The sequence below is a fragment of the Bufo bufo genome, chromosome 1, assembly GCF_905171765.1.
Source record: "Bufo bufo chromosome 1, aBufBuf1.1, whole genome shotgun sequence".
NCBI classification, from domain to species: domain Eukaryota; kingdom Metazoa; phylum Chordata; class Amphibia; order Anura; family Bufonidae; genus Bufo; species Bufo bufo.
The window spans coordinates 191,281,314-191,308,695 of record NC_053389.1 but is presented as its reverse complement, the minus strand read 5'-3'; the positions used below and the strand labels follow the sequence as shown (position 1 = coordinate 191,308,695).

Below are 27,382 nucleotides of genomic sequence, written 5' to 3'. Positions count from 1 at the left end.
GATAAAAATGGTCAGCTTCCCTAAATTATTGCACCCCATGCAGACTTTACCTATTTTGATTTGTCACAAAGACATCAAAATCTTGAATGGTGCTTTCTCACAATTTATATGGTCAAAAAAGAGAGCAAGAGTAGCATTAAAAAAGTTATATTTACCCGTGGAGAAAGGAGAAGCGAGTTTCCCAGATATTAGAAGGTACAATTTGGCAAGCCTTTTCCGTCACTGTAAAGATTGGTTGGCCCAGTCTTCTCACTATTCTAACATTAAATTGGAAAGAGAAATTGCACAGGGCTGGGATTTGGGTGCACTTTTACACTCAAAATTAGCATCGCTCCCTATAGATATTAAGACCGCGGTGACAATGAGAGACACAATTGTAGCCTGGAAGGAGATGAGGAAGCTGTATAACCTACCCTTTTTAGCCTCTAAATTCATGCCACTTTGGAATCATCCTGATTTTGTGATAGGAAATCAGAATAAACTTTTTAGTTTATGGAGGGATAAGGGGCTTGTACTGTTTCGACACCTTCTTCATGATAGGGATCCGAGATATCTAACTTTCCCAGAGCTACAGGATAAATTTGGGCTTCCTAGGGGACATGAATTGCAGTATTATCAACTCATGCATTTTTGCAAAAACAGATTAAGAGACGTAAGCCATGAATGTACTGCAAATAACTTTGATATACTACTTAAGCAGCTGGGGAATAAGCTATCTCTATTAGAAATCTACAAGCACTTGAGAGATAGAGAGATTAATAAGGCCTATGCCCAATTATGTAAGGGATGGAAGACGCTGCTGGGAGAGGAGGATTGGAAAGACAAAAATCATGCATGGATGGTTGAAAACAAGGAAAGCAGTGGCATGTGAGGGATGGAGAGAGTCTCAGCTAAAATTAATACATAGAGCAATATACGCTTTTAACATCCCGTCATTGGATGCTAATAAGACTAGGATAACTGAATGCCCTAAGTGTGGTACGCCAAAAGCTACCCTAGATCACTGTATATGGCTTTGTTCAAAGGTTCGGTTATATTGGGAGTGGGTCCTATCCTGGATCAAAGACACTTGGCAAATAGTTCTGCCCTGTGAACCAAAGGTGGTGCTGTTTCATATTTTTCCAGAAAATGTCAAGGTTCCTGGGTTAGTAGATGGAGCACTACTTGTAGCTGTGAGAAGTTTATTACGAAACTGGCTTGATTCACAGACACCCTCTGAGAGGGAATTCCAGAGTCAAATGAGACACTTTTTGCTTATGGATCAGTTGGAGGCGGAAGCACATAAAAATCAGAAGTCAACCAGGTTTTTAGACAAATGGAACGTATTTATGTCTAAACACCTATCTGCAGAGGATATTAACTCCCTGATGGCAAATTTTCAACACAGAGTGGTATTTATTGAGAGACCTGAAAGGGACACCGGGGAAATTAAAAGTAGATTAAAGACATAACTATGTAGCAACATACACTGCTCAAAAAAATAAAGGGAACACAAAAAAACACATCCTAGATCTGAATTAATTAAATATTCTTCTGAAATACTTTGTTCTTTACATAGTTGAATGTGCTGATAACAAAATCACACAAAAATAAAAAAATGGAAATCAAATTTTTCAACCCATGGAGGTCTGGATTTTGAGTCACCCTCAAAATGAAAGTGGAAAAACACACTACAGGCTGATACAACTTTGATGTAATGTCCTTAAAACAAGTCAAAATGAGGCTCAGTAGTGTGTGTGGCCTACACGTGCCTGTATGACCTCCCTACAACGCCTGTGCATGCTCCTGATGAGGTGGACGGTCTCCTGAGGGATCTCTTCCCAGACCTGGACTAAAGCATCTGCCAACTCCTGGACAGTCTGTGGTGCAACGTGACGTTGGTGGATAGAGCGAGACATGATGTCCCAGATGTGCTCAATTGGATTCAGGTCTGGGGAACGGGCGGGCCAGTCTATAGCATCAATGCCTTCGTCTTGCAGGAACTGCTGACACACTCCAGCCACATGAGGTCTAGCATTGTCTTGCATTAGGAGGAACCCAGGGCCAACCGCACTAGCATATGGTCTCACAAGGGGTCTGAGGATCTCATCTCGGTACCTAATGGCAGTCAGGCTACCTCTGGCGAGCACATGGAGGGCTGTGCGGCCCTCCAAAGAAATGCCACCCCACACCATTACTGACCCAATGCCAAACCGGTAATGCTGGAGGATGTTGCAGGCAGCAGAACGTTCTCCACGGAGTCTCCAGACTCTGTCACGTCTGTCACATGTGCTCAGTGTGAACCTGCTTTCATCTGTGAAGAGCACAGGGCACCAGTGGCGAATTTGCCAATATTGGTGTTCTCTGGAAAATGCCAAACGTCCTGCACGGTGTTGGGCTGTAAGCACAACCCCCACCTGTGGACGTCGGGCCCTTATATCACCCTCATGGAGTCTGTTTCTGACCGTTTGAGCAGACACATGCACATTTGTGGCCTGCTGGAGGTCATTTTGCAGGGCTCTGGCAGTGCTCCTCCTGTTCCTCCTTGCACAAAGGCGGAGGTAGCGGTCCTGCTGCTGGGTTGTTTCCCTCCTACGGCCTCCTCCACGTCTACTGATGTACTGGCCTGTCTCCTGGTAGCGCCTCCATGCTCTGGACACTACGCTGACAGACACAGCAAACCTTCTTGCACAGCTCGCATTGATGTGCCATCCTGGATAAGCTGCACTACCTGAGCCACTTGTGTGGGTTGTAGACTCCGTCTCATGCTACCACTAGAGTGAAAGCACCGCCAGCATTCAAAAGTGACCAAAACATCAGCCAGGAAGCATAGGAACTGAGAAGTGATCTGTGTTCACCACCTGCAGAACCACTCCTTTATTGGGAGTGTCTTGCTAATTGCCTATAATTTCCACCTGTTGTCTATCCCATTTGCACAACAGCATGTGAAATTGATTGTCACTCAGTGTTGCTTCCTAAGTGGACAGTTTGATTTCACAGAAGTGTGATTGACTTGGAGTTACATTGTGTTGTTTAAGTGTTCCCTTTATTTTTTTGAGCAGTGTACAAATAGATATAGAAATTTAAGATTAGTGGGTCATATCCAGATGGAAAAAAGTTGGGGGAGAGGGGAGGGAAAGATGTTGAGGGTTTAACATAAGTGTACTTTTTGTATCTATGTCAGAGATACTTTTTCAACTCATGTATATTGATGATTATTGTACATGTAAAAATGTCCATATGCATATGATTACTTGCAACTGAAACTTTCAATAAAATGTTGAATAAAAAAAGAAGAACCAAAGTAGTAATATAGAATTCTCAGCGAATTATTGTGGATACAAGGAACCATCCCCACCTGTGAATTTAGATTTTATGTGAATTGTATTTTATATTTTTTTATTCATGTTATACACGTGTCAATTTTATGGTATATAAGTATTTGAATCGTAGTTTAATTAAACTTTTATCATCAAGACCAAATGTAGAGTGCTCACCCATTACTTTGGTTCTTCTTAATATTTACAATTAGAGGGTGGGTGTCCCTCCATCTTGGGTTTTGCAGCACCTAATCCGTAATCTCGGCCAGAGTGAGCCACCGTTCTCAAAGTGTAATTCTTAAAGCTACCTTTAGTCTATAGGTCTGTACAAATTGTGACTAAATACATATTTTACTTTTTACATTTTAGAACTTAGGAATAACAAAAACATGTTTTTTTTTGTTTTTGTTTTTAAAGAAAAGTCATCTTTTTGTCGCCGTATTCAAAGACCCATAACTTTTATTTTTCCATCAACGTAATCATATGAGGGCAGGACAGGTTTACATTTTTATTTGAAGTATTCTGAGGTACATATAGTTTATAATTTTTGCAATTTTTTTTTAGGGGGAATGCAAAAAATATAGCAGATCCGCATTTGTTGTTTACCAGTTGCTAACAACTTCATGATTGAGGTGGTACCAATTTTTTTTTTTTTTTTCGTTTTTACAGTGTACTAACAGGCAGCCTGTCATGCATCTGCTATTGCCTAATAGGCAAATTCTTATGGCAGGCCTGGGGGCCTTTTTATGTCCACCGCTGCTATAATATAGTTAACAGCAGCTCAGGCAAGATGGCCTCCCCATAATCACGTACACAAAACAGAATAAATAAAATTGCAATCAGAAAAATTACTGCTAAATGTATATGTTGTTAAGATGAATAATGATGAAAAATGATCCAGCCAGAGAGTCTGCATGGGCCTAGAAAACCCTTAGGTCTAAATTTTTGCCTTTAATTCAAACAAAAGGATCTTATCTCACCTCTAGACTTCACTTAGGAGTTGTAAACAGCTTCTGACTGTAACTACTGTATGATTATCGGCTGATTAAATGTCCTCCAATGTTAGATCCATGTAATGGCCATGTGTCAATATCATATATAATACATGTATAAAAATATGTCATTTCCTGTAACAGAAAGTTTTTAAACCGCTAAAATAAAGTTCCCCTGCTTTTGATTAGAGCTGGACTTCCAAGTGTGTTTTTAAAAATATGTAATATACCAATAGTATAAGCATTTTAACATCTAAAAAATAAAAGTATATTTGCAAAATGATGCCAACATAAAGTGGACATATGGTAAATGTTATTTATCACCTGTTTTGTGAAGTATGACTGATTTGTCCTAAAATCAGATAAATCTCGATTTTGAAAACTGCAAATTTGGTAAAATGATTGTTAAATTTCACATTTGTTTTCCAAATAAACACAATGTATTACCACTAATATAAAGTAAAACGTGTCACAAAAACACTCTGAAAATTGCTTGGATAAGTAAAAACATTCCACAGTTATTACCACAGCTGTTTCCCTGTGGATTATGTTCTTTTGTTTGCGGAGATTGGATTTTTGATTTGTCTTATCTTGGGTTGGTATTGCAGGAATTTATTTCTATTCATTGTCACTCATCCACTCTGAACCTGCATACCATCACAATATCCCATCCACTTCATTGCACGGCTACCATCTCCTTCACCCTTTTACCATCATCATTTGGTTGCTGTTATCAATAGTTTTTACTTCCATATATTTGTTTCCTGATTTGTTTTCTACCAGTGTTGATATGTGCTTAATAATATTATTCTTGCGACCATCCAGTTATATAATTTGGACCTACTGTAAGTTCTAGGATATCTGAGTACCAGGAGACACTGTTAGTACCTTGGAAAGGTAACTGCTATAGGTGCCTGAACAACAGGCAGTGTGATATCATGTGTGTTTAATAACGTTTATTACAAATATTTTCTTTATTGCAATTGGTTTTGTATCATTATTTTTAGTAACTTTACTGAAAAAATTTAACTCTAAATATAAACACATTCCCAAATACCTTTCATTAGTTATAATGGCTCGTTTTGTCTAGGGAGCAAACATCAGGGGAAATAAAATGGCCACTATCCTATTAGTACACACAAAACCCGTCCTAATTGCACAGCAGGACAAGTTACTTAACAACAGTGAGGTAAAAAGCTGCCTCATCCTCCTCTCTGCTCTGATTGTCAGGGATTATGATCCTCAATACAGATGATAAGATCTTTAGCTGAATCTTTGTGGGAAAGGAGGTCATGAGGAGACATGAAGTAAAGAGAGGTGGGTGGGGATGTGGCTAATGAGCAGCAGCACTTGTATGCAGTCTCCATTACCACAGCCTCACATTACCACACTCTGTCCTGTCCGTCCTTTCTGTACTTCATGTCTCCTCATGAACTCCATTCCTACAGAGATTCAGTTGAAGATCTTATCATCTGTATTCAGGATCATAATCCCTGACAAGTAGAGCAGAGAGGAGGATGAGGCAGCTCTTTAGCTCAGTGTTGTGAAGTAACTTGTCCTGTTGTGTGATTAGGACAGGTTTTGTGTGTACTAAAAAGACAGCGGTCATTTTATTCCCCTGATGATTGCTCCCTATAAAAAATGAGCCATTAGAACTAATGAAAGGTATTTCGTAATATATTTATAATAAAATGCAGCAACACAAAAACAGATTATCATTCTCCTAAAAATAAAATAATAAAAGTTATTGAATGCCCTGAATATGTACCTCAAAATGGTTCCTAAAAAACTTAAACTCTTCTTACAAAATTCAAGGTCTCATACAGCTAAACACAGAGGGGGAAAAATGTTACTGGTCCTTAAAAGGATTGTGCAGGCCATATATATTGATGACCTATCATCAGGATTCATGTGAGAGCAGCTTCCTGCTCGTCGTCTTGGAAGTTTCGACGGTGCAGAGTAATGGCACGTACTCAGACTGTTCACTTGAATGGCGCGAGTACTTGTCATTACACAATGACTATGCCAACACTCCAGAGGAGACGACATGCAGTGTAATGAATAGGAATCAGCGCTCGAATGGAGCACTGTCTTCTCTTAAAACAGCTGATCATTGGGGTGCTGGGTGTAGGATCCCCGGCAATCAGATATTGATGACCTATCCTGACGATAGGTCATTCATATATATGGCCTGCACAACCCCTTTAAGGCTGAAATTAGCTATGTCACTAAGGGGTAAAAATGCACTTCAGTCACTGAGTTGTGCACCAACTAGATTTATTTTACACATAAATTCTAAATCTGTAATAAAAAAAGTTACATTTTTTGGGGGGATTTCCAATTTTAATGTGCTTGTTGGGGGTTAAACCATAATTCCTTTTCCATAACTAAAATGAAAACTCAACAGAACATAAATAAACTAGCAAAAAGGAAAGTTCCCTGGACCTCAGAGAAATACAGTTCTACACTTTTATTATTTTCATTTTTAATGAGCCCACTAGGTGAACGTCATTAAAAAAAACAGAGATATTTATTCTGATAATCAAAATGGAGCAAGAACAATTAACATATAAATAATACAAACTTTACAATAAGATAAATAGCAAAACTACCTCACCGTATAAAAAGAAATGTCTTTTTATTGCCAGTATTTAACACAATTTTGTAATCACACAATTGTAATCACACGTAAACATGTTACACTCTCGATAGTAAATTTTTTTATAATTTACAGGCACATTTATTGCAGAAAGAAATATAAATGTTCAATGCATTTACGTATCCACCTCCAAAATTACAAGAAAAATGTTTAATTGCACTTGTATATAAACTACTAATTAATTGAAAAAAATCCTAAAATAACCTAAAATATATATTAATAAATAAAACTGCTTTAAAGGGGTTGTCCAGCCTAGGAGCCAACCCAATTTCTGCAAGTAATAAGTGATTTTTTATTTTTATTTTTGTGCTTATCTGTCCATCTGTCCTGGCAGCTATGGGTTTCTCCAGGACTGGTAGGTTGGTCCGCTGTGACTGCTGTGTTAATCACTGGCCTCAACAGTCATATCTGCTTGTCATACCACTGAAGCACAAGTGATTTGCACAGCAGTCATGGAACTAAGCTACCTCCCGTCTGGTATGGACCTAAAGCAGCCAGGAAGGAAGCCTGGAGTTGTAATGGCTACACTGTGGACAGGTAAGTGTATTCTTTGTTTAATTTGGGAACACGTTACTGGCAGGGGTTGGCTTCTAGGCTGGACAACTGCTTTAAGCAAGACTAAGGGATCTATTATACCTGCAGATAGTTGGCCAGATCATTGCTAACAAGCGTTCGCAGGAACGTTCGTTATCGATGATCTGCCTGTATAAAAGTGCCGCCGATTACCCGATGCACTAGCAAACGCTCGTTCATCAGGCAATCAAAAATTTTAAGCAGGTTAAAAAAATCATCTAATCATGGTCTGCATTTGGCAAATAATGATTTTGAATGGGGGCGAGCGGTGGCATTAGCGATTGTATCTCCCCATACATGTAATAGCAGCGGTCTCCTCCACTGACGAGCAGGTGATTGTCTGGGAGGAATGTTTCCTTCACATTAATTGTCTGCCTCATCTGCTGGTCCAGTACAGGCCTATGAGGTGACTAGAAAGGAGTCATTTAAAGCCTTAAAGAGAACCTGCCACATAGGAGTCATATACATGTAGTACAGTACAGCAATTGAACAGATTATGTAACTGCCATGGTTGATCCCTTCACATTTGCTATTGGGTGGCAAGAAGCTGCTCAGGATTCCAAACTATTATTATAAAACATGAGGTGAAAAATTTAACGGAATTTAAATCCCTCTGGTGCGCTAAAGCATTAGCTCAGACACGTTTTACTTGATTTCTGTGGAAAAACAGAATAAAATACTAATAAGCCACATATTTCTTTGTCAGATTGCTTTACTGGACACAAGATGCAGGAAAGCTGTGTGCTTAAACAATCCTTCCAGCTTTGAAAAAAATTTGCAAATGGAACTTGATTCCCCTACGTATGTTTCATGAGTAGTCCAAAGATCAAAACTGCCACCCCACTGACCTGACCTAGAACTGTATGCAATCAGTGCACATTACAACTGCCACTGGAATTTGAACTTTACACTACAGCTTATTCCAAAAGGTTCTAAACTGCGATGAGAGCCATTAAAGGAGTTGTCCACTCCTTTACAAGTGAAGACCTACGCTCAGGATAGGCCATCACTATCTGATCGACAGGCGTCCAACAACTTGCACTCCCAGTGATCAAAGTGAATGGAAGCAGCACTGCAGTAACTAGTTCCTTGTAGTTCCAACGCTTAGCTACTGCAGAAGAGCTGAACAGCAGCACTTGGACCCTTGCCGATGTCTGGACTATCGCTTGTAAAGGAGCAGGCAATCCCTTAAAGGGAATCTGTAAAAACCCAACACACTTTGTAGATGTGCACTTTCCCCCTGATTACAATGGATTTTCTCCCATTCTATTCAGTGGTCAAAATTATTAGAAAAATGCTAATGAGCAGTAATATTCTAATGGGCCCCTTTGTGCAACAAAGACGTTGCACCTCGTTACATCCATTCGAAACACATGTCTTATTGCACATTCTTTAAGCAAAAGTTAACTGAAAATAGAGGCTAATCGAGATAGAAGGTAGTAAAGTTTATGAGCAGGTATTGGATTGAACTTTGGTAGCTTAAAGGATTGACAGCTGTATGCTAAAAATGTGCTGAAACAGTATTATGATCTACTTAATAGGCTGTAATCATGGCATGCAGTGGCCAGCCCCTTTAAAACATATAATATATTATCAAGCCATAATAGGACTTAAACATTAATACAGGGATTCCCGTGGGCTGGTTTCCCCTGATGTTACACAGTTACATATCATACTTAGTTATGGTAGATCTTTGTTTCTTCCTGTTGATCCAGAGGAAGGTAAACCCTTTACCCCCATAAGGCTGAGCCAATCTGTCCCAATGGGAAACATTTTCCTTCCCAAGAGACGATCAGAATGAATCAACAAAAAAACAAGAATATCTAATGTAACAAAGAGGGTGAGATTCAACAATGAATAAACAGTTGTCTGAAACTCTATTCTACACAGTCAAGCTTCTCCTAGTAGGACCTCTCACCAGTAACTTCATTCTGCATAATTCAAGTGTGAGACATCTACAGTGGAGATAACCCCAGCAGGACCTGCCGCCAGGGGCGTCGTTAGGTCAAAACATTCGGGGGTTGAGCCCTGGATGTTTTGTCCAGTGCCCCGAATGTTGTGCTGGCATGGTAGCATTTTTTTTTTATTTGGCTATTCCCCACCCCCCTTGTACTTGTTCCGCTACTTGTGGGCTGCGCGGGCATGAGTTCAGTCACTTTGGTGCGCAATCCCGTTCTGCGGCGCATGATCCCGCAAGACCCGCCGCTGTAGGTCACGTGTCTCGCGGGATCACGCACCGCAGGACGGGATTGCGCACCGAAGTGACTGAACTCATGCCCACGCAGCCTTCAAGTAGTGGATCAGCGGAACAAGTACAAGGGGGGGTGGGGGGGATGATATATGGGGTTGCCCAGACGGCTAGGCCCTTCACAGTAGTTATTAACCCCTTTCAGCAGTCCCCCATTCACTAAAGGGGGGACTGCCGAAAGGGGTTAATAACTACTGTGAAGGGGGGACTGCTGAAAGGGGTTAATAACTACTGTGAAGGGCTTCCCCCCCGCCGGTGGCGATGGGGGCGTGGATTCACAGGGTGGGGGCATGGCTTCACGGGGGCGTGGTACAGTGGGCTTGTGCCCCAGATGTTTTCAGACCCTAGCCCCTGCCTGCCACTAAGAAATCCCATCCTTCACAGTCCAGTTGTGAAACATCTTCAATGGAGTTGCTTTGAGTAGGATCTACAAAGCGGTACAACAGTATAGCCTATAGCAGAACAGGCTAGAATGGACCGACCGTATGCATTTATTATTGAGTTCAATATATAAATAGTATGCCGAGAGCTCATAAGCAGTGGGTGCAGGCAATAGAAATTTTTGAATAGTTATCCCCATTTGCACATTTACGTCTTATTCAAAGGATATGCCATAGATGTCCAACAGGTGTGGGGAAAAAACCCTATGGGACATGTATCCAACTTTAGACAGGGCCCTGTCTTATGGCCGTTGTGAATGGGATGGTGGCTGTGCTTGCTCTGCTTTCTTCATTCTCTTTTATGGGAATTACACAAAATAGCAAGCCAAGTATGCATGTTCGCCTATTTTCCAAACTCCCACAGAAGTGAATGGAGAGATGTGCATGTACAGCCACCTCTCCATTCACAGCAGACACAAGATAGGGCCCCATTCTTGATATAAGTGAAGGACCCAGAGGTGGGACATGCACCTTATGGAAATGTATGGCCTATCTGGCGGATGTGTCATAAATGTCAGTATGAGAACAACCCTTTGATGCAATGTCAAACCTTTTACATTTTATGGTGGAGAAACCATTATGATATTTTACATCCGCCACCACTTTCTCATATCTCATCTACTACAGGCCATACCCAACAGATTCAACCCAATTCTGAATTAAATCGAATATTGTTCTGTTTACAAGCATACAGTATGCTTTCGCATTATAACATATCTGTTAGGAATTTCAGATTTGGTTGCTTTCCTAGATCTACTAACAGGTTACACATGGGATTTAATTTACAATATCCTGCATTTAGTCAATACACTGCCAACTCAGCTGATGGCTCCAGCCGAACAATAGAAGTTTTCATTCTCCATAATCCTAAATTTTGTGCGCAAACAGAGCTCACAGCATTAACCAGACAATAGTGGTCAAGAGTATTTGCTGGATTATTTTTTATCACTGACTTTGTGGTGTCTCATTTGTAAGCTAACAACTCAAACAATGGTTGGCAGGTGCAAGGACAGCTTGACCAGACACATTGTGGTCATGGGGCAGCGCATGGCAACATCCTGGTACCTGGCTGTAATAAACGATACTGCTATAATAGACCATACCATAGGATGGCTGTATATCAGTTGTGTTGCACTAAAGGGTCAGGGTCTATGGGGGGAATTTATCATGGGGAGAATATTTGAAGTCAGTTTAGCTTGAGTCTGTGTTGGAGTACTTTGTGCCACATTTATCAAATGTCACAGGTTGTTTGGTAAATTTGGCTTGTCCTTAAAACTAACACTTTTGTCTAGAGAAGCTCCACCCTCCTCCCGGAGTGAGATTGATACTTTTTTGCGACTTTAAAAAAAAGTTGCAATGATAAATCTGGAATGAAACTCATTAACGTAGCTAACCATACCTACTTTTCCACCCATATTACAAAACGGGAGTGAGTGGTGTACAAATGCAAAAAGTCTCAAAATTTTGCGCAAGTGAGTGTAAAAAGTCGCAAATTTTTGCACAATCGCATAAATTATGCGCAAGCGAGTGCAAAAGAGTTGCAAAAGCCCTATTTTGCGACTTTTTGATGCCAGAATTCTGGAGTGAAGGTATGATAAATTAGGGCCTATGTGTCTTTCTAATGGGCCATAAGGGACACCCTGTTCTCTTTCCACATTACAGCCGTATTGCATGCTAAATTAAATCTTCCTCCACGGACAGGCCCCTCTCTCCCTCTCTCTCTCTCTCTATATATATATATATATATATATATATATATATATATATATATATATAAAAATAACAAAAAGGGCAGCACTCCAAAAAGTAAAAAATGAAAAAATCTTTATTTACCCATATGGGACAAGCTTGTCCCATATGGGTAAATAAAGATTTTTTTCATTTTTTACTTTTTGGAGTGCTGCCCTTTTTGTTATTTTTATCTATCTGGATTGGCTTATATCCACACTGGGCCAGCTGCACCCGCCTTTATTCCTTTGACGGTGCTGCCACTGAACTTTTTGTTTATATATATATATATATATATATATATGTATTTATAGATATGTATATAAAGATATTATTTATAGATATGTATATAAAGATATATATATATATATATATGCACACACATATAGAGTAACATGTATAGTCTGTAAATGGCAATTAAAGTGGTTGTCCCATGAAAAATATTTTATATTTTTCAAACCAGCACCTGGATCTGATTTTGTTTTTAACCGCATGTAATTAACCCCTTAGTGACCACCCATACGCCATTTCACGGAGGCCACTAAGGGGCCTTAGGCTGGGCCGCTGCTTTTTTACAGTGCAGCGGGGAGCGGGCACCTGGCTTTCACATGAGAGCTGTGGCCCGGCTCTAACAGCCTGGACCGGCAGGACGATCCGGGCTGTTTAACACTTTACATGCCGCATGTAGAGTGCTGACAGAGGGAGCGGTTTCCCTCTGTCTCCCATCGGCACCCCACAAATGCGATCGCGGGGTGCCGATGTGTGTGAAGGCTGCCTGGAGTCTGTTGTAGGCCCCAGACCAGCCTTGAGTAATTTCCAGCAGGCTGCGCCTCTCTGGCGCAGCCTGCTGGTCAATGTCAGAATATATTCACAGATTGAACACAGTCCTGTTCAGGGGAATTTTAGTAGAATGTGGTCATTTACATAGGATTCAAAGAAGCACCACTATTCTAAAACATAACCTTTAATACTTATTTGTTAAAAGTCAATACACCCTTATAAACATGAGTAAATAATAATCAAAAGAAAAGAAAAACAAAACCTAAGGTCAAGTTGCTATTCCATTGCACGATGCTTGCAAGAGGGTAGGCAGATATTAATTGGGCCTTAGTTGGGGGCAGTATCCCTAGTGCTGGCCCTGATTAAGTCACCCTGCCTAAATACGGAATAGCCGCCCAGATAGGGGCGATCCCGTGTCTCGTGCCTCCTAGTAACCCTGGGATGACCCTAGCACGGGGAGGATTCCAACAATGTGGAATGTATAACCCTATATTTAGACCTAGGCTATTTTAAATACAAAAAATAATAAACAAATAAATACATATACCCAGATGAAGTGACAGAAAAACACCCTAAATGTTAGGTGAGATGAGCAATATAAAGTCATAGAAAAAAGGATTCATAGAGGTGTCCTATATCGTCCCTGGGCACCGGACGGAGAGGGGTGCGGCCGGGCAACCTGTATTAATGGACCTCCACTTGGGCACCTTAAGTACATGATTGACAGGTTATAAAAACCTGTTTTTTGGGCAAATAGAGCCACAGTGAGGTTTAATAAGGCCAGCTTAGGATTCTTATTATTACTCCGGACATGAGCATATGTTTAGGTTATAGGGGTAAAATCTGATGACAGAATCCCTTTAAGCCACTGAATTATATCTGAGTTTTTCAATAAAATGTACCTTGATAGCGCAACCTGCTGTTTGTTCTTCAACTCATCTGTCTGTCCATGGACTCGCTAAATTCCATCCTTCGACTGCTACCGGCCAGAACTACTGTTAGAAGCTATGATAGTTATAGGACACGCCTTCTGAGAAAGGACACACACCCTAAGCTGCTAGTTTGAAGTAAATCTAGCACAGCAATTGGAGCAATGGATGTGACAATGATGATGTTTTTTTCCTGAAATAGGTGCAATATCTCTTAGAATTACTAAATCTGCTTTGAGTTGTATTCAGCCAGTGTAAATTTAAGCCTGGCAGTGTGAAGATGTGCCAAATTGGCTCATGTTGCACATTGGCCGATCTGAAGTCAAGCCCCTTTCCTACTGATCCATGCCCTCTTGTCGAGCAAAGCACAACAAGTGTCTAAAACACATAATAAATGTGTTACAAAGCATGTATGCCAGATTAATATTATCATTATTATTATTATTATTTTACACAAATTAAGACTCCTTTAGGCTCCTTTAGGTTACTAGTTCTCCCCTGATGTCTTTCTCCAGTTAATAAATTCTTGTGTCATTGGTATGGCAGTTTACATATTTTTTTTATATATATGTAAAATAAAAAAAATACTGTGTATTTGAATTTAAGGAATTGGATCTCTACTGTAATTTTGTTCATATCTGACATTATTTGTATTCAGTATTAAAAAATACATATGGTGGAATATTCTTAGCATAAGAACATAAAGAGGCTTTTAGCTGTCATTTTTATATAGAATGTACAATATGCATGTAATTCTTTGAAATAATAAATAATGTTATGATATTTATATATAAAAATTTTTTTTTTTTTAATTTTTACTCTAAATTACTTTTTGTTTTGAGCAACCAAATAGTTGAAATAATAAAAACAAGATGATCTTTAAATGATTAGACATGGAATAAAAATTGTAACAGCTCACCCATATGGTATAGTGAATTGATACAAAAATGACTTTGAAGACACAGTGAGAGTTTCTTCCTATAATTGTCCTTGTGGCCTTACCCGGAGAACCACGTAAACACTCATTAAGGGTTCTTTTTATTAAGAAGTGGTGAGAGATCCGCAGGAATCCCAATCCATTCTGGAAGAAAAGCAGCTTCATACTTAAAAAGTTTAAGGAAGGGAGAGTCAGGTAAAGTGTAGTTTGTTAGGTAGATGGTTTCTCCTCCCACCAAGTAACCAACCCAAATACCAAATGTCCCTATGGTCATGATGGTGTGGTTACAATGTGAAAGCAAGGCAAAATCTCGCCCAGGTGAGCCCTCCTGGCCATCCCCAGCAAAGTGGACATCATCCAGTGAATTGTTTATATTCTCTTTACACCAATCCATTCCATTACTGGTCACCACAAAAAGAGGGTTCTCATACTTCTCTCTAAAGTAGTCCATGGCCTTTTGCAAATAACCTTTGTCAGCAATCACCCCTTTCCATGTGTTTGGCATCACATGAACATAGTCACCTCTCCGAACGTGAATTCCGACAAAGGTGACGTTCTTCCTATCTCCTCGAACCTTCTCAAGATAAGTGTTAGACTCTTCTTTGACATAATCATGGAAAGTAAACTCTCGAAGAATCTCATCCTTTATATGTTGGTAGAAAGTAAATGAACAAGGGTAACCACTAAGACTGATGTATTCGCCTTCAATATGTCTGTACTCCTCAGACATCCAGTCATGAAGTCCATAATGTCTCCATTTGATGCGGTTAATGACATCTGGGTGAAGCACAGGTAATGTAATTTTAAAGATCTTTGACAGCTGGCTCTGCATCTGTGGCAAGATATAAGCTTGATGGCCATTCAACTTGGCAAGGGCATATAACGTTGCATACTCACCCATTAAGTTGCCCAAACGTCCAATGGCATTGACAGTCCACATACCAGTCAGTGGTTTGGGTTTGTTTACTATTGGTTGCAATTTCTTTTCTAGCACTTTTTCTTCTGATGTGTTGTTCAGTGTCCTTTCTCTTAATACAGTCATGAATGTATTAACATCCAGCTTGGCATGGTACATATAGGAGAGCGTCATGATAATAAGGATAAGAAAGGATTTGCCCATCCACCAGAAAAAACGTCTGCTAATCTTTGGAGGGGTGCCAGCTACAAATGAAATAGAAAAAGGTAAGTGCACACTGGTGTAGACAATGTAAATACTATGTTATGCTATGTAACTAAGGCCTCTTGCACACAAAAGTTTTTTTCCCGTTTACGTTCCGGACGTCATCCTTTTTTTTGCGGATCGTTTTTTTGCGGACCGCAAAATACTGAAAAAGCCATACGGTCGTGTGCAAGAGGCCTAAGGCCTCCTGCACACGACCGTTTTTTTTCCCCGTTTACTGGCCGTTTTTTGCGTTCCGTATACGGTCCGTATACGGAACCATTAATTTCAATGGATCCGCAAAAAAAAAGGAAGGTACTCCATATGCTTTCCGTTTCCGTATTTCCGTTCCGTTCAAAGATAGAATAACGGACATAACGGACAAGGATAGTACTGTTCTATCAGGGGCCAGCTGTTCCGTTCCGCAAAAAACGGAATGCACGCGGACGTCATCCTTTTTTTTGCGGATCTGTTTTTTGCGGACTGAAAAATGAAAAGCCATAAGGTCGTGTGCAAGAGGCCTAAGGCCTCCTGCACACGACCGTTTTTTCCCCCCGTTTACTGGCCGTTTTTTGTGTTCCGTATACGGTCCGTATATGGAACCATTCATTTCAATGGTTCCTCAAAAAAACCTGAATGTACTCCGTATGCATTCCGCTTCCGTATTTCCGTTTTTCAGTTCTGTTTTAACATAGAACATGTCCTATTATTGCACGCAAATCACGTTCCGTGACTCCATTCAAGTCAATGGGTCCGCAAAAAAAACGGACCACATACGGAAATGCATCCGTATGTCTTCCGTATCCATTCCGTTTTTGCGGAACCATCTATTGAAAATGTTATGCCCAGCCCAATTTTTTCTATGTAATTACTGTATATGCCATACGGAAAAACGGAACAGAAAAACGGAACAGAAACGGAAACACAACGGAAACAAAAAAACGGAACAACGGATCCATGAAAAACGGACCGCAAAATACTGAAAAAGCCATACGGTCGTGTGCAATAGGCCTAAGGGTTATGGTTACAAGGAAACAGCTACAGTGAGGAACAGAAGTATTTGAACACCCTGCGAAGTTCTCCCACTTAGAATTCATGAAGGGGTCTGAAATTCACATTGTAGGTGCATTCCCACTCTGAGAGACAGAATAAAAAAAAAATCTGGAAATCACATTGTATGATTTTTAAAGAATTTATTTGTCTTGCACTGCTGAACATACGTATTTAAACACCTGAGAAACAGCAAGAATTCTGGCTCTCAAAGACCTGTTACTGTGCCTTTAACCACTTCACATCTGGGCCATTTCCCCCTTCCTGACAAAGCCATTTTCTGCAAATCTGACATGTGTCACTTTATGTGGTAATAACTCTAAAACACTTTTACTTATCCAGGCCATTCTGAGATTGTTTTCTCGTCACATATTGTACTTCATGACAGTGGTAAAATTGAGTTAGAAAATTTCATTTTTAATTATAAAAAAAATACCAAATTTACCAAAAATTTAGAAAAATTAGCAAATTTCTATTTCTTTATTTTTATAATAGATAGTAATACCTCCAAAAATAGTTATTACTTTACATTCCCCATATGTCTACTTTATGTTTGGATCATTTTGTGAATGTTATTTTATTTTTTGGGGACGTTAGAAGGCTTAGAAGTTTAGAAGCAAATCTTGAAACCCACTTTTTAAGGACCAGTTCAGATCTGAAGTCACTTTGTGAGACTTACATAATAGAAACCACCCAAAAATTACCCCATTTTAGAAAGTACACCCCTCAAGGTATTCAAAACTGATTTTACAAATGTTCTTAACCCTTTAGGTGTTCCACAAGAATTAATGGAAAATGGAGATTACATTTCTGAATTTAACTTTCTTGGCAGATTTTCAATTTTAATAATTTTTTTCCGCTAACAAAGCAAGGGTTAACAGCCAAACACAACTCAATATTTATTACCCTGATTCTGTAGTTTACAGAAACACCCCATATGTGGTTGTAAACTGCTGTATGGCCACACGGCAGGGCGCAGAAGGAAAGGAACGCCATATTGTTTTTGGAAGGCAGATTTTGCTGGACTGTTCTTTTTTACACCATGTCCCATTTGAAGCCCCCACTAATGCACCCCTAGAGTAGAAATACCAAAAAAGTGACCCATTTTGGAAAATACATCCCTCAAGGTATTCAAAACAGATTTTACAAACTTTGGTAACCCTTTAGGTGTTCCACAACTTTTAACGGAATATGGAGATGAAATTTCAGAATTTTTATTTTTTGGCAAATTTTCAATTTTAATCCATTTTTTCCAGTAACAAAGCAAGGGTTAACAGCCATACAAAACTCAATATTTATTGCCCTGATTTTGTAGTTTACAGAAACACCCCATATGTTGTCGTAAACTGCTGCATGGCCACATGGCAGGGCACAGAAGGAAAGGAACGCCATATGGTTTTTGGAAGGCAGATTTTGCTGGACTGGTTTTTTGAAACCATGTCCCCATTTGAAGACCCCCTGATGCACCCCTAGAGTAGAAATTCCATAAAAGTGACCCCATCTAAGAAACTACACCCCTCAAGGTATTCAAAACTGATTTTACAAACTTTGTTAACCCTTTAGGTGTTCCACAAGAATTAATGCAAAATGGAGATGAAATTTCAGAATTTCCCTTTTTTGGCAAATTTTCCATTTTAAGCCATTTTTCCAGTAACAAAGCAAGGGTTAACAGCCAAACAAAACTCAATATTTATTGCCCTGATTCTGTAATTTACAGAAACATCCTATAAGTGGTCGTTAACTGCTGGGCGCAGAAGGAAAGGAACGCCATGTGGTTTTTGGAAGGCAGATTTTACAGGTTTTTTGATACCATGTCACATTTGAAGACCCCCTGATGCACCCCTAGAGTAGAAACTCCAAAAAAGTGACCCCATTTTGGAAACTACGGGATAAGGTGGCAGTTTTGTTGGTACTATTTTAGGGTACATATGATTTTTGGTTGCTCTATATTACACTTTTTGTGAGGCAAGGTAACAAAAAATTTTTGGCACAGTTTTTATTTTATGTTATTTATAATGTTCATCTGACAGGTTAGATTATATGATAGTTTTATACAGCAGGTTCTTACGGACGCGACAATACCTAATATGTATACTTTTTTTATTTATTTAAGTTTTACACAATAATATCATTTTTTTAACAAAAAAAATACATTTTAGTGTCTCCATAGTCTGAGAGTCACTATTTTGCACTTTTAGTGATGTAAGGTGACCAGAAAAGTGTTTTTTTTTTTAGCACAGTTTTTATTTTTATGTTCATCTGAGGGGTTAGGTCATGTGATATTTTTATAGAGCCGGTCGTTACGGACGTGGCAATACCTAATATGTATACTTTCTTTTATTCATTTAAGTTTTACATAATAATATCATTTTTGAAACAAAAAAAAATCATGTTTTAGTGTCTCCATAGTCATAGTTTTTTTTTATTTTTTGGGCGATTGTCTTAGGTAGGATATCATTTTTTGCGGGATGAGATGACGGTTTGATTAGCACTATTTTGGGTGCATATGACTTTTTGATATTACACTTTTTGTGATGTATGGTGACAAAAATGGCTTTTTTGTGGCACTGTTTCTATTATTTTTTTTTTACGGCGTTCACCTGAGAGGTTAGGTCATGTGATATTTTTATAGAGCAGGTTGTTACGGATACGGCGATACCTAATATGTATACTTTTTTATTAACTTAAGTTTTACACAATAACAGCATTTTTGAAACAGCATTTTTGATCTGAGAGCTATCGTTTTTATTTTATTTTTTTGAGCGATTTTCTTATTTAGGGGCTAATTTTTTGCGGAATGAGGTGACTGTTTTATTGGTACCATTTTATTTGGTACCTTTTTGATCACTTGGTGTGGCACTTTTTGTGATGACAAAAATGGTATTTTTTTTCACAGTTTTTATTTTTTATGGTGTTTATCGGACAGGGTGGATCATGTGATATACGATACTTATAGTCGTGTATACAACGATCTGGAAGGCAGGGACACCTGGGAACTGTCCCTGCCTTCTCTCTGAGTTGCCCTGCTGTCACTGACAGCAAGCAACCTGCTCTGTAGCTGCACGATTAGTTTACAGCTGTGATCTCTGAATGGACGTTCCAGAACGTCCATTCAGAGTTAAACATCCACCCATAGGACGTTTATATCCTATGGGCGGATGTGAGGTGGTTAAAAAGTCCACCTCTACTCCACTCATTAATCTAACTTAGTAGCACCTGTCTGAGCTCTTTAAAGACACCTGTCCACCCCACAGTCAGTCAGACGCAACTACTACCATAGGCGAGACCAAAGAGCTGTCAAAAGACACCAGAGACAAAATTGTGGACCTCCACAAGGCTGGAAAGGGCTACGGGACAATTGCCAAGCAGCTTGGTGAAAATAGATCAACTGTTGGAGCAATTGTTAGAAAATGGAAGAGGCTAAAGACGACAGATCTCACCTCGTGGGGTATCACTGATGATAAGAAAGGTGAGGAATCAGCCCAGAACTACAAGGGTGGAGCTGGTCAATGACATGAAGAGAGCTGGGACCACAGTTTCAAAGGTCACTGTCGGTAGAACAGTTTCAAATCATGCATTGCACGGAAGGTTCCCCTGCTCAAGTCATCACATGCCCAGGACCGTCTGAAGTTTGCCAATCACCAGCTGGATGATCCAGAGGAGGCATGGGAGAAAGTCATGTGGTCAGATGAGACCAAAGTAGAACTTTTTGGTCTAAACTTCACTCGTCGTGTTTGGAGGAAAAAGAATGATGAGTTGCATCCCAAGAACACCATCCCTACTGTGAAGCATGGGGGTGGTAACATCATGCTTTGGGAGTGCTTTTCTGTGAAGGGGACAGGACGACTGCACTGTATTAAGGAGAGGAAGAATGGGGCCATTTATTGTGAGATTTTGAGCAACAACCTCCTTCCCTCAGTCAGAACATTGAAGATGAGTCGTAGCTGGGTCTTCTAACATGACAACGACCCGAAGCACACAGCCAGGATAACCAAGGAGTGGCTTTGTAAGAAGCATATCAAGGTTCTGGAGTGGCCTAGCCAGTCTCCAGACCTAAATCCAATAGAACATCTTTGGAGGGAGCTGAAACTCCGTGTTGCTCAGCGACAGCCCCGAAACCTGACAGATCTAGAGGAGATCTGTGTGGAAGATTGGGCCAATATCCCTGTTACGGTGTGTGCAAACCTGGTCAAGAACTACAGGAAACATTTGACCTCTGTAATTGCAAACAAAGGCTTCTGTACCAAATATTAACACTGAATTTCTCAGGTGTTCAAATACTTATGTTCAGCAGTGCAAGACAAATACATTTTTTTTAAATTATACAATGTGATTTCCTGAATTTTTTTTTTTTATTCTGTCTCAAAGTGGGAAGAATGCACCTACAATGTGAATTTCAGACCCCTCCATTATTTTTAAGTGGGAGAACTTGCAAAATTGCAGGGTGTTCAAATACTTCTGTTCCTTCCTTTAAGTAAAAATCCTCATATTTTATTGTGAAATAGTTTATGGGTGACATTGGTCAACAACTGACCCTTGTATAAGACAAATCTTGCAATGATTAAGGTAGAGGAACAACCCAAATTTAACCATTAAAATAACATTAAAGTGGCTGCCTAGTACATAAAAAAACATTACCACATTTCAAAACTTTCAGTTAGTAGAGGGGGTCTCATATTTAGCACTCTTATCTATTAGCCAGAGACTGGTTACAAAGAGTGTATCTCAAACAAGCCCATTCATTTCAGTAGGCACTGTGTAATGCTTACATTTCCCTGCAGGAGCATGTCAGGGGAGTTGAATATTTTCTGCTGAGTTCCCCCACGGATTGACGAGGTCCTATCACAGGACACAATGTAATCAACTTTTCTGCAGAGGATCCTTCTAACAAAAGGGATTATCCAATCTGGACAACCTCTTTCATGCTGTTAATAAGAATCTTTGATATTAATATAATGTTTAGAGGACTACATAGCAGCTAGCTAAATATCTGCCAAATTCAGTGGATCAGTTTAATGAGTTAGTATAAATATATTGGCTCTCCTACTACTCAAGGGTGGTCTTTCACTAAGTATGAGAGAAATGTTAAGGACCACATGGTCTTCATTCTCATTCACCCTTAAAGCAGAAGGCCAAGCTGGAAATACCGTTTGAATGTTTAAAGGTATTTTCCAAAACTTTCTTACCGATGACCTATCCTCCGCTTTCCCTAGGCCGAATGACGACATGTTCATCTGTCACATGACCTAGGCACAGCTCAGCCCCATAGAAGTGAATGAGTTTGAGCTGCGATACCAAGCACAGCCGCCATACAATGTACAGAGCTGTGCTTGCTGAGCTGAGAGAAGGCCGCAGCGATACTGCAAGCTCCAGGGCCTTCTCAAACAGCTGATTGGCGGGGGTCCCAGTTGTTGGAAACCCACCGATCAGATACTGATGACATATCCAGAGTCTCGGAAAACCCTTTTAAGTTACAGTAGTCAGAAATGATCCAGTCAATGGTGTCTTAAATGGGTTCTCCAGGAATGATTTAAAATGGCTGCCAGCAACCTATTCAAGAAAGTGAGGAGGACTGGTTGCAACCACTTGTAGAGCTGCCTAGGGGGATGAGGGAACAGGGCCTAAGTACACACTACACTGCTTTACAATAGATTCTAATGATGCAATCCTGCCTACGATATATGCCATCATGGCTGAGCAGCCTAACAGGAAGTCTCACCAATATGTAGTATATATGTGTGAGAGCGTGTGTTTAGTGAGGCCCGATTCCCCCTCTCCAGGCAGCTCTGCAAGTGGAGGCAACCAGTTCTGCATTCTAGGACAGGTTGCTGGCAGCCCTTTTAAATCATCCCTGGAGAACCCCTTTAAGAGACCATTCATTTCAGACTAATGGTACATAGAAGAATCTTATTAACATTCAGAGGGAATTCCTATCGTGGCCTTTCATGGCCAAGCCGGGAAAAATCTCTGTAAGTTCCGATCAGGGGTGGCTTGAGTTATGAAAACATCCAAGGTGGCTGTGCTCCTCTGTTTCTGTAGCTCCTATAGCAGTGAATGGGAGCTATGCAAACAGCGTCACTCGCTGTATTTTGCTGTTTCACTGCTATGGGAGTTACAAAAAGCGAAGGAGCACAGCCACTATGGTTCATAACCCTCTAAAGAAACTTACAGATTTAATATTTGAATTATCTCATAAAACTGCGGCAGTGATATCCCAATGGTTTAATTAGTTTGTAAAATACTAACGAGGAAATGAAAAACATGTCCTTATCTTATGAGACCTTTACACTTATGGTGAAAGGATCATACGTACAGTACAGACCAAAAGTTTGGACACACCTTCTCATTCAAAGAGTTTTCTTTATTTTCATGACTATGAAAATTGTAGATTCACACTGAAGGCATCAAAACTATGAATTACCACATGTGGAATTATATACATAACAAACAAGTGTGAAACAACTGAAAATATGTCATATTCTAGGTTCTTCAAAGTAGCCACCTTTTGCTTTGATTACTGCTTTGCACACTCTTGGCATTCTCTTGATGAGCTTCAAGAGGTAGTCCCCTGAAATGGTTTTCACTTCACAGGTGTGCCCTGTCAGGTTTAATAAGTGGGATTTCTTGCCTTATAAATGGGGTTGGGACCATCAGTTGCGTTGAGGAGAAGTCAGGTGGATACACAGCTGATAGTCCTACTGAATAGACTGTTAGAATTTGTATTATGGCAAGAAAAAAGCAGCTAAGTAAAGAAAAACTAGTGGCCATCATTACTTTAAGAAATGAAGGTCAGTCAGTCAGCCGAAAAATTGGGAAAACTTTGCAAGTAAGGGCTATTTGACCATGAAGGAGAGTGATGGGGTGCTGCGTCAGATGACCTGGTCTCCACAGTCACCGGACCTGAACCCAATCGAGATGGTTTGGGGTGAGCTGGACCGCAGAGTGAAGGCAAAAGGGCCAACAAGTGCTAAGCATCTCTGGGAACTCCTTCAAGACTGTTGGAAGACCATTTCAGGGGACTACCTCTTGAAGCTCATCAAGAGAATGCCAAGAGTGTGCAAAGCAGTAATCAAAGCAAAAGGTGGCTACTTTGAAGAACCTAGAATATGACATATTTTCAGTTGTTTCACACTTGTTTGTTATGTATATAATTCCACATGTGTAAATTCATAGTTTTGATGCCTACATAGTCATGAAAATAAAGAAAACTCTTTGAATGAGAAGATGTGTCCAAACTTTTGGTCTGTACTGTAGATATTAGATAGATTGGATATACAGTAAATGGATAGGCAGATAAATTTGGATGGATTGATGGACAGATGGGTAGAAAGATGAGAATTAACCAGATAGATATTTTGTGTGCCACAAAGAGATATGGCAGTAATGAATATGCCACATGCAGCATTGTTAGTTATGTTATCTTATTGTAGATGATGCTTGTTTCTGGGGAAAATAACGAGAGAGACCAGAGAGAAGGAAGTGTGGTGGCGGAGCTGGGAGGTAGAGTCTGCGGGAGAGGCATTCAGAACAGTGAAATGCCTTGAGATCCATGATGGGACAACCTGTTATAAAGCAGTGACAACATGATTGTTTGGCAGATTCCCCCAAAGTAGCAAAACCTCTAAAATTATATCTACAGCCCTGGGCCATATGGAGAGCCAGTAAACAAGAACTACTGCTAGGGGCTGGAAAAACTGACGGTTCTGTTGCTGTGTGAATTACAAGTTACAGATACTGTGTTTGGTGTTGGATTACAATTTTACTTTTTGATACAAATTCTGCAGCAAAAGCCAGTATACTCTTGTGTTCAAAAGGGTCATCACACAACACACCAGAGGTTTCCAGAGGCCAGGGTTGTCAACCAGAATTTTTCTTTTTTCTGGACAACTTATTCAAAAAGTTACGGACAGCCAACATTTTTTACAGACAAATCGGAAAACCATAATGAATGATAAAGATTCTAAGTAATCACAATTCATTAGTAAGTGGCTTGTTAACTTTCTCTACATGATAAATGAAAAGAAAAAAGAGAATGGCCAAAGGGAACAGCCCAAATGACAAAGTCAGCTTTGTAAGTAGAAGTAGCTGAAATCTTTGCCATGCACTGGTTTCCCCTTGAAATGCACATACAGTTGCTGATATATTTCTTAAATCAATGCAAATTCTACTAGGTTGGAAAAGGCACAGTCACTGCCTATGGAAATGCTAAAATCTAAAGAAGAGGATGGGGGAAGTGTCCCTGCTAGCCTGAGAAGCCGCTAGTGTGTAGGATAGGTTGTGGATATTGACCCAATTCACATTAATAAGCTGCCCTTTCAAAGGCTGCATATGAATGGGTCAGTAAAACTGTACAGCCGTGTGTAATGCACCCAGACAGTGTAGCATTCGGAGAGGCTGACGGTTCTTGACTAGATTATTTTGGTGGTAATTATCATAATTTTCCAGCTCACAGTAAATGCTGGTAATGAGGTGTTATCAGTATATTGAGCTATAGACTTGAATTGTCCATATTGCCTTCTTGGCTGGCTTGATTCGTTTTTCCATCAGATCATACACTGCTTGTTTCCAGGGGTTTTAACCACCCTGCAATACAGCAGCGGGGTGGTCGTGCTTGCAATTATAGGAAAAAGAGCCGACCTCTCTGATGGCCAGGAGTGCACATATACCAGCGCTTTTTCCTATAGTGTTCCCTGGATACAAGTAGTGTATAATCACAAGGTATCATGTTGAGGCTGTAATCCCACCAGCAAGTGCTTCATTGCCCTGCAGTGCCACCACAGGAAAAATGAAGCATTACAGTTCATAATTAAATTAATGGGCTGTGCATGTAATGCAAAGACAAACCGGGTCTTCTGGTTCTGTGCATGTCTAACAGATAAGGTTCCTGAATGGAAGACCCCTTTCTATTCACATGGAATTTGTTAGGGTACTGCACACTAGCGTTGTTAGAATCCGGCAGACGGATCCGGCAAGCAGTATACAAACGGACAGCTTTTTTTTCTGGCACGCCTGCAGTATTTTGTCCGGTCAAATACCATACAAGAGACAGAACTGAAGACATCCTGATGCATCCTGTACGGATTGCTTTCCATTCACAATGCGTTAGGACAAAACTGATGCATTTTTTCCCGATATTGAGACCCTTTACCGGATTTCAATACCGGAAAAGAATAACACTAGTGTGAAAGTACCCTTAGTAGGGTATTTGAAGATGGATTCCCTCCACCAGACCACCTCTTTAGCTGTTTTTTCATTCATGTATTTGATTCTGATATAAAAAAAAATCCAGAATCATTACCATAAAGTTAGTATATAAGAAACATAAAAAATGGACAGAATGGAGCTGATCATAGACACCTGCTAGCCCAATATAAAATCACATGTATCACATCATGAGTGTTACCATGAGTTGTACCAAATAACACACTTAGGATACTTTCACACTAGTGTTATAAGAATCCAGCAGGCAGTTCCGTCGCTGGAACTGCCTGCCGGATCCGGAAATCTGTATGCAAACGGGTATCATTTGTTTCCGGATGCGGATCCGTCTGACAAATGCATTGAAATACCGGAAAACTGGATCCGTCAATGCGGTAATTTCATGAACACTTGATAGCGGATCCGGAATTATTCCATTTCAATGCAATGAATCCGGCAAGTGTTTCGGAATTATGGCCGGAGAAAATACCGCAGCATGCTGCGGTATTTTCTCCAGCCAAATACTGTACAAGGGACGGAACAGAAGACATCCTGATGCATACTGAACGGATTGCTCTCCATTCAGAATACATTAGGACAAAACTGATGCGTTTTTTTCCGGTATTGAGCCCGTATGACGGAACTCAATACCGGAAAACTTTAACGCTAGTGTGAAAGTAGCCTTAGCTCTGCTACGTCAATATCCTGTACAATGTGTGATTTTAAACATCATAGTTGTTCTGACATCTCTAGAGAGATGTAACTAAATACATCCATTTAGCTTTTCTCTAAATCCACTAGCAGAATGAAGTAGTCCATGGGTTAATCACAGGTAAATGTATCATCTTACCTGTTGCAGCAGGTTGCTTCATTTTTTCGCTTTTAGTCCGTTTGTCTCCTATACTGGTGCTGCATTCAGAGTCCGAGCGTTACACATGCACCATCGTCACCTGTCACCTTCCCAGGTAAGGTACTGGGTGTGAACTCACTGAGTTGCATGTGTCACTGTACGACACAGGTAACCTGACTATGAGATGGGTGTGGTGAATAACACCTGTTTTCTCTGAAACCAAGGAAATGGAGTACAAAAGGACTGCCTTCAATGTGGGTCTGAGAAACAAGAATAAGCAGTATGCTTAACCACAGAGAACATTGCCCTGCTGAGGTTCACATTACATAGACCTCGGTTGCCTCTATGGTGCTCCTTCATCTTATGTGGCTGAACCGTTTTTCGCTCATCCCTCAACACTCTCCACTATAAGCCTGTTGTATTATCTTCACTGATAGTGGTATCCAGATGCTTCAGATGTACTAACATGTCCTATTAATGTCAGCAATAGCATTGAAACTACTAATATTGTGTAGGTTCCTCTACTGCCTCCAAAACAGC

The 27,382-nt window shown here is 40.1% G+C and overlaps 1 protein-coding gene across 1 annotated transcript; it reads right to left on the bottom strand.

Annotated features, from left to right (window-relative positions):
- Positions 1 to 14,492: 14,492 nt before the first annotated feature.
- On the bottom strand, positions 14,493 to 26,973 carry LOC121002358 (galactoside alpha-(1,2)-fucosyltransferase 2-like). Its single transcript, XM_040433826.1, has 2 exons — positions 26,843 to 26,973; positions 14,493 to 15,746 (listed from the first exon to the last, which is right to left on the bottom strand). The coding sequence occupies exons 1-2, from the start codon at positions 26,862 to 26,864 to the stop codon at positions 14,674 to 14,676; spliced, it is 1,095 nt and encodes a 364-aa protein (XP_040289760.1). The 5' UTR covers positions 26,865 to 26,973; the 3' UTR covers positions 14,493 to 14,673.
- Positions 26,974 to 27,382: the final 409 nt, after the last annotated feature.